General features: G+C 71.4%; 2 protein-coding genes across 2 annotated transcripts; both read left to right on the forward strand.

The window, feature by feature from the left end:
* Positions 1-304: 304 nt before the first annotated feature.
* Positions 305-8,199, forward strand: POLD1 (DNA polymerase delta 1, catalytic subunit). The gene is made up of 21 exons (XM_031961831.1): positions 305-349; positions 737-873; positions 1,018-1,247; positions 1,488-1,582; positions 1,980-2,269; positions 3,287-3,539; positions 3,673-3,848; positions 3,908-3,978; positions 4,142-4,344; positions 4,673-4,761; positions 4,835-4,951; positions 5,025-5,138; positions 5,220-5,367; positions 5,734-5,829; positions 5,936-6,073; positions 6,168-6,343; positions 6,417-6,569; positions 6,737-6,839; positions 7,215-7,414; positions 7,514-7,650; positions 7,799-8,199. Exons 1-21 carry the CDS (start codon positions 305-307, stop codon positions 8,197-8,199), a joined length of 3,372 nt encoding a protein of 1,123 aa, XP_031817691.1.
* A 359-nt stretch (positions 8,200-8,558) lies between these two features.
* On the forward strand, positions 8,559-12,536 carry SPIB (Spi-B transcription factor). Its single transcript, XM_031961832.1, has 4 exons — positions 8,559-8,656; positions 11,047-11,231; positions 11,362-11,574; positions 12,217-12,536. The coding sequence occupies exons 1-4, from the start codon at positions 8,559-8,561 to the stop codon at positions 12,519-12,521; spliced, it is 801 nt and encodes a 266-aa protein (XP_031817692.1). The 3' UTR covers positions 12,522-12,536.
* Positions 12,537-13,598: the final 1,062 nt, after the last annotated feature.

The following is a 13,598-nucleotide window of genomic DNA, read 5'->3' on the forward strand; positions in this document are numbered from 1 at the left end:
CCCTCCACCTTTTATTTTCCAAACCAAAAATTAAAACCGCAGGAAGAAGTCTGGTCAGTAGTTCCCCGGCTGGGAGAGAGGGGCCCAGGGGAAAAAAGGCAGGACAACCCGGGGCCTTGTGTTTTGGAAAGCCAGAGGGGAGGAGTTACTGCCCCCGAGCCCAGGGAGGGGGGGGTGGCCCCCGCCCCATTACACATTGGCAGACCGAAAACCGTTTTCGGGAAGTTCAGGGCGTTTCTCCAGGGGAGCCTTTTTAGGTGCACGTATGCCCCCCCGGGGTCCGGGGCCCAAAGCGCCGTGGGCGATGAGGTTTAATCAGCCCAAACGGTCAACACCCGTTGCCAGCCCGGTGAGCCCCGCGAACAGGGAGGAAGCCCAGCCCTAAGGTGCCACAAGTTTGGGTAACGGGAGGGGGGAGCCAGATGGTGGCAAAAAGGCCGGAAACAATCCTCCTTGGGGTGCACTAGGGTGATGCCCATTTTGCAGAGGAGGCCACTGAGGCAAGCAGCCCCGATCACCCGGCCTCCCTGACCGCCCAAGGGCCCAGGACGGGGCTTCTCTGCCTGGGGATGCTGGGCTCGCTTTCCCAAGGCAGGACACACTCCTCTGGCTCAGCAGCCGAGAAAGGGGCGGGGGAACCCGGGGGGGTTGGACCCGGGGCGTCCCTGCCACGGGGAAGGCTGGTTTAGCTTCCCCACGCTCAACATGGCCTAGGGCCCCCCGCCCCCTAACATAGCGACTGCGCCTGCGCGATGACGGGGCGGCCAATCACCCCCAAACGCTCGGCCGCCGCCTGGCTTTCTGCGCGCCAGGGGTCGAAGACAAGGGCCGGGGCGGGAAACGCGAGCCCCGGGGAGGGGGGCTGCTCAGGGGGTGAGGGAGTTGGGGCTGGGGAGGAGGCGGGAGGGGGGGCCGGGGAGAACCGGGGTAAGAGGCGGACCGGAGGAACGGCGAACGGGAACGTTGGGGGCCGGGGGCCGGGACGGGCAGGGGGAGCCTGGGGCCACTTTGGGGAAGGGCCGGGGGCCAGTCAGCCAGGCCCCAAGGGCCGGCGCCGGCCCCCAGCGCCGGGATGCCCGGGGCCAAGCGCCCGCGTGGGGGTGGCGGGTCCTGGGCCGAGGAGGACGAGGCGCCCGCGTCCCAGTTTGAGGAGGAGCTGGCCCTGATGGAGGAGATGGAGGCCGAGCGGAGGCTGCAGGAGCAGGAGGAGGAGGAGCTCCACGTGCCCCCCGAAGGGGCTGCCATGGGTGAGGCCCCGCCCTCGCCCCCCCAGCGGTGGAACTTCCGGGGCTCGGGGAGTGGGCGCGCGAGCATGGGCAGCCCGCCTGTGTGCGGGGCAGAGGGCAGAGGGCAGGGGGCAGGGGGCAGAGGGCAGAGGGCGGCGCCTGCCAGTCACCCCGGCCCTGCCCTCTCTCCGCGGGACATGACCCCCGGGGACCGCCGGCGGGCACTGGGGAGCCACAGCGGGCGCCGTCTCTGACTTGCAGGGCAGCTCCCTGCCTCGGCCCGCGACGCCCGCTGGCTCCGGCCCGCTCCGCCGGCCCTGGACCCCGGGCAGGCCCTGGCTTTCAGAGCCATCAACGTGGGGAGTTGGGAGGGCCCGAGTTCCCCCGGCCCGGCCCCCTGCCCCTCCCCTGCCCGCCCAGGCTCCCCGCTGCTGCCGCCGCCGCCAGGGCCCCAAGCCCCCATCCTCCGGGGGTCACGCAGGCCGGAGCTCCGCTGCTCCAATCCCCCCGGCCCCCACTTCCCCGCCCCCGCCCTCTGGGAGGACCCCCCGCCGGGTCTTGGGGGCGGGCTGGGACGGGGACCCAGGCCCGCCCCTCCGCAGGCTTCGGGCCCGAGCACCTGGGGACCTCAGGGGATGAACCGGGCCGTGAGCCGGGCAGGGAGGGGCAAGGAGCTGGGGGCCGTGTGGGCTCACCCAGGAGGGGGGGAAGGGGTTCAGGGGGGCAGGGGAGGGGCTGGGGGGGCCGGCCCAGCGGGAGGGGGCGTGGTCAGGGCGGGGCACGGGGGCAGGGGCCGGCCCAGTGGGAGGGGGCGTGGTCAGGGTAGGCAGGGGGCGGGGCCGGGAAAGGCTCTCACCCCCCCACCCCCCCCAAGGCATGTACGGCTACCTGGGGCGCGGCCCCTCGCCCTTTCTGCGGGTGACCCTGGCGCTGCCCCGCCTCGTGGCCCCTGCCCGGCGCCTGCTGGAGAATGGCATCCGCCTGCCCGGCCTCGGCTCCCCCAGCTTCCCGCCCTACGAAGCCAACGTGGACTTTGAGATCCGGTGAGCAGCGGGTCCCCGCTGGTCCTTCACCAGCCCGGTTCTCCCCAGCATGTCTGGGCTGTCCGTCACTGCCCCGCGGTCCCCATCCTTGTCCCGGCTGCCCCTCACCGCCCCCACGGTTCTCCCTGGCCATCCCCGGCTTTGTCAGCGCCGCCCCCAGGCCGCTCTCCCCATCCGCGTCTGTGCCCCATCCCCTTGGTCTCTGGGGCCGCTCTGGAAGCCCCTTCCCCGGCAGGGGCCCCTCCCAGCTCTCACCGTCAGACCCCACGTTCCCAGCAGGGCTCCCCGGCTTTCCCAGATGGGGGGGTGAGTTAGGAGGGACCCACCGAGGCCCTGGGGCTCCCAGCACGCTCAGGCCCGGCCCCAAGGTCCCCCAAACGGGGCCGGGAGGGCCCTGGGACCCACCCTAAAAATTCCTGTTGCCTGGTGGAGGGAGACCAGTTGGATCCTGAGGCCCGCCCCGGCCCCACACCCCCACCCCAGGCCAAGGGGCGCCCGGGGCCTTTCCCGGCGGCCAGCTGGCCCAGGTGAGGGGCCCGGACGGTGGTGGCGGGCGGACGGGGCCCCGGGGCCCCCCCCAGGCCCCCTTGCCAGCAGACGGGCCCCGGGGTGGGGCCCCTTTGAGGCCCTCGAACCCCCTTCGAATGGCCCGGGGAAAGGGTTGGGCCCCTCCCTGACCGGGCTCGCGGGGGGAATTAGCATGTTCATGGGCCCCCCCAGAGAGGGCTCCTAGGGTGCGGCTGTCCCCACTTTGCAGAAGAGGAAAGCTGAGGCTGGGAGGGGAGACCCAGGGCCCCCCCCCCTTGCCAGAACCTGGGCTGACCCTCCTCCCCCGATGCCCCTGGTTTTCCCAAACCCGGGGGATCCTGATCCAGATTCCCCTGGGCCCGGTGGGGGCCAGGCCCCTGCGCCCGCCCCTGACCTTCGCCCCTCCTCTCGCCCCAGCTTAAGCGAGGAAAGCTTCCGAGGGACCCCGGCTCACGGACCCGGATCTCGACCCCGCACCCTTACCCTTTGACTTGTCACCCCGACTGGCCTGTTCTGCCTCTGGGGGGCATTCACTGGGGGGAGGGACTGCGGGGGTCCTGGGGGGCTGGGCTGGCCTGAAGCCTCCCCACTGACCCCTGGACCCGGCTCTTGGCAGGCCTGGGCCTCCTTCGTCCGCACCATGGACCCCGACGTCATAACGGGCTATAACATCCAGAACTTCGACCTGCCCACCTACTCCAGGGACAACCCTCAAAACCCCAGCCCCACCCTGGCTCATCAAGTCGGACTCTCGGCCCGGCCCGAGGTTCCTCCTGGGTCTCTTGGGGGTGGTCCGGCCTCCAGCTCCTTCTGTCCTTCCCCGGCCGCCGCCCTGGCCCCAGCCCGGGGGTCCATGCCCCTTTGTCTCTCCCCAGGTCTCGTCCTTCCCGTTCCTGGGCCGGATCTCCGGCCTCCGCTCCCAGATCCGCGACTCTTCCTTCCAGTCCAAGCAGACGGGCCGGCGGGACAGCAAAGTGGTCAGCATGACAGGGCGGGTGCAGATGGACATGCTGCAGGTAGGGGCCAGGGCCGGAGGGGGCACTGAGGCGGGGTGCCGAGGGGGCCCCACCTGGTCACGGCTCACCCAGACTCCTCCACTTCCCCCTTTAGCCGCCCCCAACCCTCCGCGGGCCGTTTCCACTTCCTGGGGGAGCAGAAGGAGGGGCCGGCCAGCATCATCACCCGACCTGCAGGGACCCCCCTCCTTCCTCCCTGGACCTCAACCCTTGGACGGCCTCCTCCCTGACCTCCTGATCCCAGCCCCCCCCTGCCTCCCAGCCTCACCCCCGACTTCCCAGCCCCCCCCCCACCCGCCTCCTCCCCACAGCCCTTTCTTCATCTCCCCGTCCCCCCAGAACGGGAACGACCAGTCCCGCCGCCGCCTGGCCGTGTACTGCCTGAAGGACGCCCTCCTGCCCCTCCGGCTGCTCGAGCGCCTCATGGTCCTGGTCAACGCCGTGGAGATGGCCAGAGTCACGGGCGTCCCCCTGGGCTACCTGCTGACCCGGGGCCAGCAGGTCAAGGTCGTGTCCCAGCTCCTCCGCCAGGTCAGCTGGGGCCGTGGGCGCGGAGGGGGGCTGGGCCCTGCCCCCGGTTCCTCCTCTTGGGCCTGCGGCGTTCAGGCCTCTGCGACCCGCTCCCCAGGTCCGGGCTCTGCCTCCGTCTGTCTCCTTCCTGAGGGTCCGAGTTCTGTCTCCTTCCTGAGGGTCCGAGTTCTCGCCGTTTCCTTCCCGCCCGGCCCCCACCTCCCCCAGGCTCTGCTCTGTGAGCTGCTCCTCAGCCTCTCTCTCCCCTCTCCTCGCTCCTCCCAGCCCCCTCCTCCCACCGTTCCCTAACTCTCCGCCCCCGCCCCGCACCCCCTCCCTCCTCCCCCAGGCGGTTCGGGAGGGCCTCGTGATGCCTGTGGTGAAGACAGAGGGCGGGGAGGACTTCACAGGAGCCACGGTGATCGAGCCTCTGAAAGGGTGAGCTGGGCAGGGGCCGGGGGGGGGGGCCAAGGCAAGGGCTGCAGCCCCCCTGACCTCCCGGCCCGTCCAGGTATTACGACGTCCCGATCGCCACCCTGGACTTCTCCTCCCTGTACCCCTCCATCATGATGGCCCACAACCTGTGCTACACGACGCTGCTGAGGCCGGGCACCGCGCAGAAGCTGGGGTACGCAGGCCGCCCGCGGTGCTCCAGGGCCAGGGCCGCGGCCTCCTGCTAACCCCGACCCCTCCCTCCACAGCCTGACCCCCGACGAGTTCATAAAGACCCCGACGGGGAACGAGTTCGTGAAGGCCTCCGTGAGGAAAGGGCTCCTGCCCCAGATCTTGGAGAACCTGCTCAGTGCCCGCAAGAGGTGGGCCCGGGACCCCGGGACCCCCGCCCCCCCCCCCCAGCCGCCCGCCCTCGGGCCGCTCTGACTGTCGCTCCCTCCCAGGGCCAAGGCGGAGCTGGCCAAGGAGACGGACCCCCTGCGGCGGCAGGTCCTGGACGGGCGGCAACTGGCCCTGAAGGTCAGCGCCAACTCCGTCTACGGCTTCACCGGGGCCCAGGTCGGGAAACTGCCCTGCGTGGAGATCTCCCAGGTGCGCCGGGCGGAGCGAGTGGGGGGTGCTGGGGGGGGGGGGGGCTTGGCCGCTCACTGACTTCCAGGGGGCCCCCCACCCCCCGAGGGGCTGTGGCCTTCTAGGCCCTGGCCCTGCCAGGATTTACACGGGCTGCTCCGGGGGGCGGGGGGCGGGGGGCGGGGGGCGGCAAGGGCCTCTGTGGAGGTGGGGCTCATGGCTCCGGCTTCCTAGTGGGACCCGGGCAGTGTGAGGGTGGTCGGGGAGAGACAGGGGAGGGGCCCCAGCGGGAGGGAGCGCGGGGGATGGGCCGGGGCATCGGTGAGGGGCATCCGGCCTTCCTCGCCGCCCTCCGTGGCCCAGCCCGCTTTCCTCGGTCGCCTCCAGAGCGTCACTGGCTTCGGGCGACAGATGATCGAGAAGACCAAGCAGCTGGTGGAGTCCAAGTACACTGTGGAGAATGGGTACAGCGCCGACGCCAAGGTGAGGGAGGTGTGGGGGGGGGTGGGGAGGGGGCCCGGATGGGCAGGGGGTATGGCAACCACCCTGGCCAGCCCAGGCCCCACCCCCACCTTGGCCCGACCCCCAGGTGGTGTACGGAGACACGGACTCGGTGATGTGCCGCTTCGGGGTCCCCTCCGTGGCGGAGGCGATGACGCTGGGCCGGGAGGCCGCCGACTGGGTGTCCGGCCACTTTATCGCGCCCATCCGGTTAGAGTTTGAGAAGGTACCGGAGGAGGGGTGGGGCTCCCTGGGCCTTGGGGGTCATGGGGGGGGGGCTCCCCAGCACCAGCAGCCTCACCCCCCGGGGTCTCCCCCAGGTCTACTTCCCATACCTTCTCATCAGCAAGAAGCGCTACGCGGGCCTCCTGTTCTCCTCGCGCCCGGACTCCCACGACAAGATGGACTGCAAGGGGCTGGAGGCCGTGCGCCGGGACAACTGCCCGCTCGTGGCCAACCTGGTCACGTCCTCCCTGCGGCGCCTGCTCATCGACCGGTCAGCAGCGCCCTGGGGGCCGGGGGAGGGGGGCGGCGAGGACCCCTGACCGACTCCCCGGCCTCTCCCGCAGGGACCCCTCGGGCGCCGTGGCCCACGCCCAGGACGTCATCTCGGACCTGCTCTGCAACCGGATCGACATCTCGCAGCTGGTGATCACCAAGGAGCTGACCCGGGCCGCGGCCGACTACGCGGGGAAGCAGGCCCACGTGGAGCTGGCCGAGAGGTGGGGGGCGGGGGGACCCGCCCTGGGCTGGGGGGGCCCAGAAATAGCCTCGGCCTGCCCGGCTGGCCCCCCCCCCCACTTCCTGCGGGGAGCAGCTGCACCTGCCTGGGGGGGAGGGCTCCGCGCCCCTGCGGCCCCGGCGTGACCCCCTTCCCGCCTCCCGGCAGGATGAGGAAACGAGACCCCGGCAGCGCCCCCGGCCTGGGGGACCGAGTGCCCTACGTCATCATCAGCGCAGCCAAGGGCGTGGCAGCCTACATGAAGTCAGAGGTCAGGCCCCTTTACACCCCCACCCCACCCCCCGCCACCTGGGCCCCGGCCTGGCCGCCCTCCCCACTCTCACTTCTCCTTTCCAGGCCAGGGAGGCTGGGCGCGGGCCGGGGGGCAGCTCCTCCCCGGGGGCCCTGGGTGGCTGCCCGGGGAGCCTGGAGCGTCAGGGCAGCTGGCTTCCCCGTGACCTTGACCTCTGCCCTGTGACCTCCCATCAGCTGTGCCCACCAGCTCTGATGGTTTGGTTGGTCCAGTCCCATTTGCTGTGGGGGAGGGGGGGCTGTGGAGGTTGGCCCAACACCAGCAGGATTTACACCCGGGCCCTTTGGCCGCAGAGCCCCTCTGTGCCCCAGCCCCCGCTCCTCCCGCCCCCAGGACCCCCTGTTTGTGCTAGAGCACAGCCTGCCCATCGACACCCAGTACTACTTAGAGCAGCAGCTGGCGAAGCCCCTGCTGAGGATCTTTGAGCCCATCCTGGGCGAGGGCCGGGCCGAGGCCGTGCTGCTGCGTAAGGGCCAGTGGGGAGAAGCGGGGGGCTGGGGGAACCTGGGGGGGGCCCTGGGGATCCTGCTGCTGCCCTGGGGGGGGGGCTGGGGGAAGCTGGGGAGAGGGACCTGGGGGGGGGGACCTGGGGATCCTGCTGCTGCCCTGGGGGTGCCCGTGCCTGGCTAAAGGTGTTCCCCACCAGGCCCAGCCACCCCCGCCGAGGCGGTGCTGGCGGCCAAGGTCGGGGGCTCCTGGCCCCCCAGCAGGGAGCAGCTCACCCGGCTGCCGGGCCGCCCCAGCCACCCGGTGAAGGCTCGGGGCGGGGGCAGGGGGGCAGGGCCGCCCCCGCCGGTTTCCCAGGGGGTTCCCCCCTGGGCCACCGGGCCCTTTCCCTGGGGACTTTCAAGGGGCCCCTGGGGGGTGGCGTCCCCACTTGAGGTCAGCCTTGCCCCTGCCAACCCTTCCCCCCCCAGGGCCCGGTGGCCAAGGTTCTCCTTCCCCGGGGGGGGCTTGCCAGAAGGGAGGGGGGAACCCGTGGGAACCCAGAGGAGGGAGGGAGGGGAGGGCTGGGCTCCCGGCCCACAGGCCCTGCAGCTCCCTCTGCCCCCAGGTAGCGCACCTGAGTGCACTGGAGGAGCGCTTCTCACGCCTGTGGACGCAGTGCCAGCGCTGCCAGGGCAGCCTGCACGAGGACGTGCTCTGTACCAATCTTGCCCCCAAGGGCCCCGGCCCCCGCCCGGCCCTTGGCCCTCCCCCGGTCCTGGCCAGGCGGGGCCGGGCCCTTCCCCTAAGGGCCGGGGCCCGGGTTTCCACCGGCCCAGGGGCGCGGGTGACAGGCGCCAGCCCCCCGCCCGGCCTTATCACCCCCACCTAGCAAACAAGCCGGAGCGGAGCTGGCCAGGGCGGGGCCGGGCTGGAGGGAGGCCAAAGTCCTGGGAACCCAGGAGGGCCTGGGACGTTGCCCGGGCCCCTGGGGGGGAGGGCTCCCAAGGGCAGGGGGTGGGGGTGTGGTGGGCAGGAGGCTGGGCCCCCCTCCCCCAGCCCGGACTGCCCCATCTTCTACATCCGGAAGGTGGGGACCTGGGCGGAAAGAGCAGCTGCTGGCCCCCAAGGGGCCCCCTCCTGGTAAGGCGCTGGGCGTCAATAAAACCTTCTCACAGGCCCCCCCCGCCCCGTGTGCTTCTTTGGGAGGGGAGGGAGCCCCATCCGACAGAACCGGGAGGGGCGGCAGGCATGGGCCGAGGCGCGCAGCCTGGGGCGGGTGGCGGAGAAATCTCCAGGGGTAGGGGCCCCTCGGGGGGCCCTGGAAGTGCTGTGACCCCCTGCCGTGGGTGAGGGCCCCAGGAACCACGCTCCACACGCCCTGGCATTGCAACTGGGGGGGGGAGGGTTTTGTCTGCACCCCCAGGGAGATGGGGGGGGCTGGTGCCCTTCCCCTGTCCCGGGAGCAGCCTTGCCGGCTTCCTCCTCTGCTGAGAGCTGGGAGAGGCTCCAGGGGTCACAGACCCTCCTGCAGGTGGAAGGGCAGGAAGTGGTTCCCCTGGGCACGCCCATTTTATGGATGGGGAAACCAAGGCAGGCAAGTTCTGCCCCTGCCCCCCCCCCCCCCCCTCCTGGCTAGGCTTGGGCCCCTCTCCCCGGGGCTAGTGATGTCCTGACCAAGGGAAGCCCTGGGGAGTCCACTTGCCGGATGGAGGCGCTCCCTGTGCGGGGAGGCGCAATGAGGAGGATGCAGGGGCCGGATGGTCCTGGGCAAGTCCCTCACCTGGGAAGGGAGGGGGCGGGGCGCCCATCGGGTCCAGAACTGGGGGCTTACCCCAACCCCCCTCCGCCCTCCTGGCGAACCCTCGGGCCCCCAGGAGTCCCTCAGGTCGGCATTGCCCTCCTCCCCCAGGGGCTTGCGCCCCGGTACTTCCCCCACGCTCCCAAGGAAGTCCACAGTTGAGCCCCCCCCAAAACAGCCACTCGTCCCCGTGGGGCCCTGGCAGCTGCCCCCGCGCAGCCTGTGGCGGGGCCTCCCCCCCGGGACCCCAAATCTGCCTGAAGAGCCCCTGGGGGAAACCCAGGCTCCCCCCTGCCTCCCAGTCCCTTCACGTAACCCGTTGGGCTCCCCCATCAGCAGCCCCTCCCCCGGGAAAATTTCCAGTGAGGTCACCGGGCCCCGCCCCTCCCGTCTATAAGGTGATGGGCAATGCCAGCCCAGAGCCAGTGCCCAAGAACCCCCCACCAAGCCACCCCTGGGGCTGCGCGTGGGTTTGGGGGCCGGCTGGCCCAGGCTGGCCCCTCTGGCCCGTGCCCCGCCCCCCCACGCTGCCTCCCCTCCAGCCCCCAGGGGCCAGGTCTCTGCTGCTCGATTCTCTTCTCCCCGGCTCCTGCCCTCTCCCCCCTCATCTCTCTTCCTTCCTCCTTCCCTCCCTCTCCCCTCCATCTCCCTCTCTCCTCTCTCTCCCTCTCCCCCTTCCCTCTCTCCCTTCCCTCCCTCTCTCTTTTCCCTTCCCTCCCTCCTGTCTCTCCCTTCCCTCCCTCCCTCCCTTTCTCCCTTCCCTCTCTTCTTCCCTCTCTCCCTTCCCTCCCCCTCCCTCTCCCGCTCCCACCTTTCCCCATCTCCAGACCGGACTGGCCCCTGGGTCTCCCATTTGGCCCCGTTACTTTCCCCGGGGCTGGGGCAGTTCCCCCCCCCCCCACCTTTCTCTCACTTTCCTAGCCGCCCCGCCCCCACCCAGCCAGCCCTCTCCCACCTCAGCCCTTGCCCATGCAAATCTCCCAGGATATTTCCTTGGGCTCCCTCCCCTTCCTGTGGGAGGCTGGGCCGGGGTGGGGAAGGAAAAAACTCCCCCCTTTCAGCCCAGGCCCCCCTCAGCCCCCTGCCCCGGCCCCAAACTCCCCACGGCGCCCAGGCCCAGGCCGGGGCGGGGCCCGGCGAGGATGAGGCAGGGCCCGAGGCGCCGCAGGCCGGGGCACGCCGGCCTCGGGAGGGGGAGCCGAAGGGTGCCGGGGGCGTGGAGATGCGCGGAGGGGCGCAGGCTCCGGGCGGGGACGGGCGGGAGGGAAAAGGAAATGCCCTAGGGGAAGGGCAGGGGGGGAAAGCAAACCTCCCCCCCGCCCTCCCCCGGTTCCTGCTCTCGCCAGGTTGGAGGATTCCCAATTTTCCTGCCAGGTAAGTTGATCTCGCACCCAGTGTCTGCCCATCCCATCTCGGGAGGCCTCCTGCCCTCCCTCCCTCCCCTGCGGCTCCGCCGGCTTCCCGCAGCCCCCCGCCCCCGCCTCCCGCTTCTCTCCTAATGGGAAGGGGCGTCCTCGGGCCGGTGGGCGCGCGCCCGTGACCCTCCCGTGCCCTCCTCAGTACCCAGATGGGGTCTTTCTGATCGGACCAGCAAAACCCCGGTTAACCTGGGCCCAAGGCATGGTGGGGTTGAAACCCCTGACCACCTGTGTTCCTCAGGGTCTACTTCCCTTTCCTCCCCCCCTTGGCTTTGGCCCAGGTGGTTCCATTCTCCCGCCCTGCCCCCCCTCCCCCCCTCAGTCCTCCCTTCCCCTCCCGGCCCCCCCTCTCTGTGCTCCCACTTAGTTCATCCCCATCACTGCCCCTCCAGGGACCTGTCCATTAGCCTCCCCTCTTGCAAACCTTTGCAGGCCGGGCCCCTCCCTCCCCCACAATCCCCTTTTTGCCCAGGGCCCCGGGCCCGGCGGCCCGCTCAGGGCGCCCTTCCTGCCTTCCCAGACTCCCTTGGGGTGGACCAACCCCTTGGCCCCCGGCCTCGAGGCCCTTCGACGCCTCGGCGGCCTCCCTGGGCCAACTGCAGGGCGTCCAGCTCTCCTACCTGCCTGTGGGCTACGCCCCCGGGGGCTGGAGCCGGCCCCGGGCGCGGGGTCGGCCCTACCCGGGGAGGGGACCCGGGGGGGCAGGTGAGGGGAGCAGGGAGCTGGGAGGAAGGCCGGCAAAAGAGCAGGGGGGCCAGGCCCCCCCGAGACCCTCCTCGGGTCCCAGGAAAGGGGGCCGGGGGCGGCTCCAGGGACTTGTGAGGCTCTGGGAGAGGGAGGAGAGGGGAGCTTCTGGGGCTTGGGGAGGAGGGGGAGGGGAGCCGGGGGCCCACCCGCTCTGCCCTCCCCCCTCTCCGCTCCCAGTCGCAGGCCCCGTTCGCCCCCTTCCCCAGCCCCGGCTTGTCTGAGGATGAGGAGTTCCCGATGGACAGCCCGGCCCTGGAGGTGTCCGACGGCGGGGGGCCCAAGGGGCCTGAGGGAAAGGGGGGGCCGATCCAGGGGGGGTGCTGTACGTTGGGGGAGGGGAAGGCAGGGAGGGAAAACAGGTGGGGGTGCTGTAGGGGGGGGAAGGGAGGATGGGGAGGAGGAGGGAGGGGGGCAGGCAGCCGCTGCAGGCATGCTGGGGAGGGGGCTGACCTGGGAGGGCGGGCCAGCCCTGCTCCAGGTGGGGATCACGCCCCCTCTGAGTGGGAGGGCCCCGGGCACGAGCCCCCCTCCTACTTCTCAGCCTGGTAACTCAGGAAATCCTTCCCTCCGCCAGCCTCAGTTGGCGTCTGTCCCTCGGCCCCGATCCTTCCCCGGGGAACGGAGCCCACGGCCTGCTGTTGTCCCCGGGCCGCTGCCTGGCCGCAGGCCGCCTCGTGCCCCTGGGAAGCCCCCGCAGCGCCCCCTCCCCGGCCCCGGGGCCTCGCGCCCCCTCCCGGGCTCTGCGCGACCAGGCCGCGTGCCTGGGGCTCCTTCTGGCCAGAAAGCTGCGGGCCGGGGGAGAGTGGGAAGCAAGGCTGGCCCGGCCGGGGAACCCCTTTCCCTTTAGGGTCACCCCGACTTTGGTCTTGGGCGGGAATAAGCGGTCCCCGGGGCCCCCGAGTCCGGGCCACGGCGCCCCGCGTTCTCCAGGCCCCCTGCCCTCCCCCCGTAGGTGCCCGGAAGAAGCTGCGCCTCTACCAGTTCCTGCTGGGGCTGCTGACGCGGGGGGACATGCGCGAGTGCGTGTGGTGGGTAGAGCCGGGCGCCGGCGTCTTCCAGTTCTCCTCCAAGCACAAGGAGGCGCTGGCCAGGCTCTGGGGCCAGCAGAAGGGCAACCGCAAGCGGATGACCTACCAGAAGCTGGCACGGGCCCTGCGCAACTACGCCAAGACGGGGGAGATCCGCAAGGTCAAGAGGAAGCTCACCTACCAGTTCGACAGCACCCTGCTGACCCCCCGGCGGGCGTGAGGGGCCCTGCGCTGCGGCCCGAGGGTCCCGTGCCCCGGGGGAGCCCCCGCTGTGCCCAGAGATCTGTGCCCAGGGGAGCCCCTGCCATGGCCCAAGGGTCCCGTGCTCCGGGGGAGCCCCCGCTGTGCCCAGAGATCTGTGCCCGGGGGAGCCCCCGCCATGGCCCAAGGGTCCCGTGCTCCGGGGGAGCCCCTGCTGTGCCCAGAGATCTGTACCAGGGATCCCCCTCCAAACCCTGAAAGGGCATCCCTGGCACCCCAGGCCACTCCTTGGCACGGGGAGGGGAGGCTGGAACAGCCCCCTTCCCATCCCGTCTGAGCGAGCCGGCGGCAGTGTGCCCTGGCCCCCCGATGGGCGAGTCCAGGGTGGGGGGCAGGACGACTCAGCCCGACGAGCTCTGGGACTGCGGGGGGGGGGGGGCCACCAGGGCCCCTGCTCCAAGCGCCTTCACCCCTGAGCCTCCCAGCCCGGGCTGGGCCCTCCTCCCTCCTCTCCCCCTCCCCATCAGCACTGAGGCCCCAGGCCCTGGGACATCGCGGGGCGTGGGGTCTGCTGGGCCTGAGACGAGGTGTTGGACCGGAGGGGTGGGGGGAGCAAGGGGACACACGCTCCAGGCGGACCTGGATTCGAGTCCCGGCTCCTCCAGCCCCTTTTCAGCCAAGGGTGTCCTGGCAGCCTCAGTTTCCCCATGTGAAAAGGAGGACTTCCCCTGCCACTCCCAAGTCTCCCTGCGGGTGACCCTCTCTGTGCCTCACGAGGCCCTAAGTTATTGGATGCCCCCAGCGGGGTGCGGGCTGCCCCTGAGGGCGAGGAGCACCCTCCATCTGGGCGCTGGAGCACTCCCGGGTCTGAGCCCCGGGCCCCTCCTCCTGGGTACAGGCCCTGCCCTTCGTCCCGGTAGAGAAGGGCGGCCGGTCTCAGGCAGCCAGGACTGGGGCCCGGCCAGGAGCTGCTCTTGCCCGCCGGGGCCCCGGGGCCACGTTTCACCCTGCACTCGAGGAACTTTGCAAATAAAACACGATGAACACTCTCGAGCCTGGGGTGTCGCTTTGGGGAACAGCCTGGGCAAGGGGGGGC

The sequence above is a fragment of the Sarcophilus harrisii genome, chromosome 3, assembly GCF_902635505.1.
Source record: "Sarcophilus harrisii chromosome 3, mSarHar1.11, whole genome shotgun sequence".
NCBI classification, from domain to species: Eukaryota; Metazoa; Chordata; class Mammalia; order Dasyuromorphia; family Dasyuridae; genus Sarcophilus; species Sarcophilus harrisii.

Bases quoted from the DNA above. Each gene is read 5' to 3' on its own strand.
- POLD1 (XM_031961831.1), top strand. From the start codon at position 305: ATGAGGTTTAATCAGCCCAAACGGTCAACACCCGTTGCCAGCCCG. The intron at 874-1,017 runs GTGAGGGAGTTG...ACTTTGGGGAAG, and splicing joins GGAGGGGGGCTGCTCAGGGG to GGCCGGGGGCCAGTCAGCCA. The intron at 5,139-5,219 runs GTGGGCCCGGGA...GCTCCCTCCCAG, and splicing joins CTGCTCAGTGCCCGCAAGAG to GGCCAAGGCGGAGCTGGCCA.
- SPIB (XM_031961832.1), top strand. From the start codon at position 8,559: ATGGGCCGAGGCGCGCAGCCTGGGGCGGGTGGCGGAGAAATCTCCAGG. The intron at 8,657-11,046 runs GTGAGGGCCCCA...CTGCCTTCCCAG, and splicing joins GCTGTGACCCCCTGCCGTGG to ACTCCCTTGGGGTGGACCAA. The intron at 11,575-12,216 runs GGCCGATCCAGG...CCCCCTGCCCTC, and splicing joins GGGGCCTGAGGGAAAGGGGG to CCCCCGTAGGTGCCCGGAAG.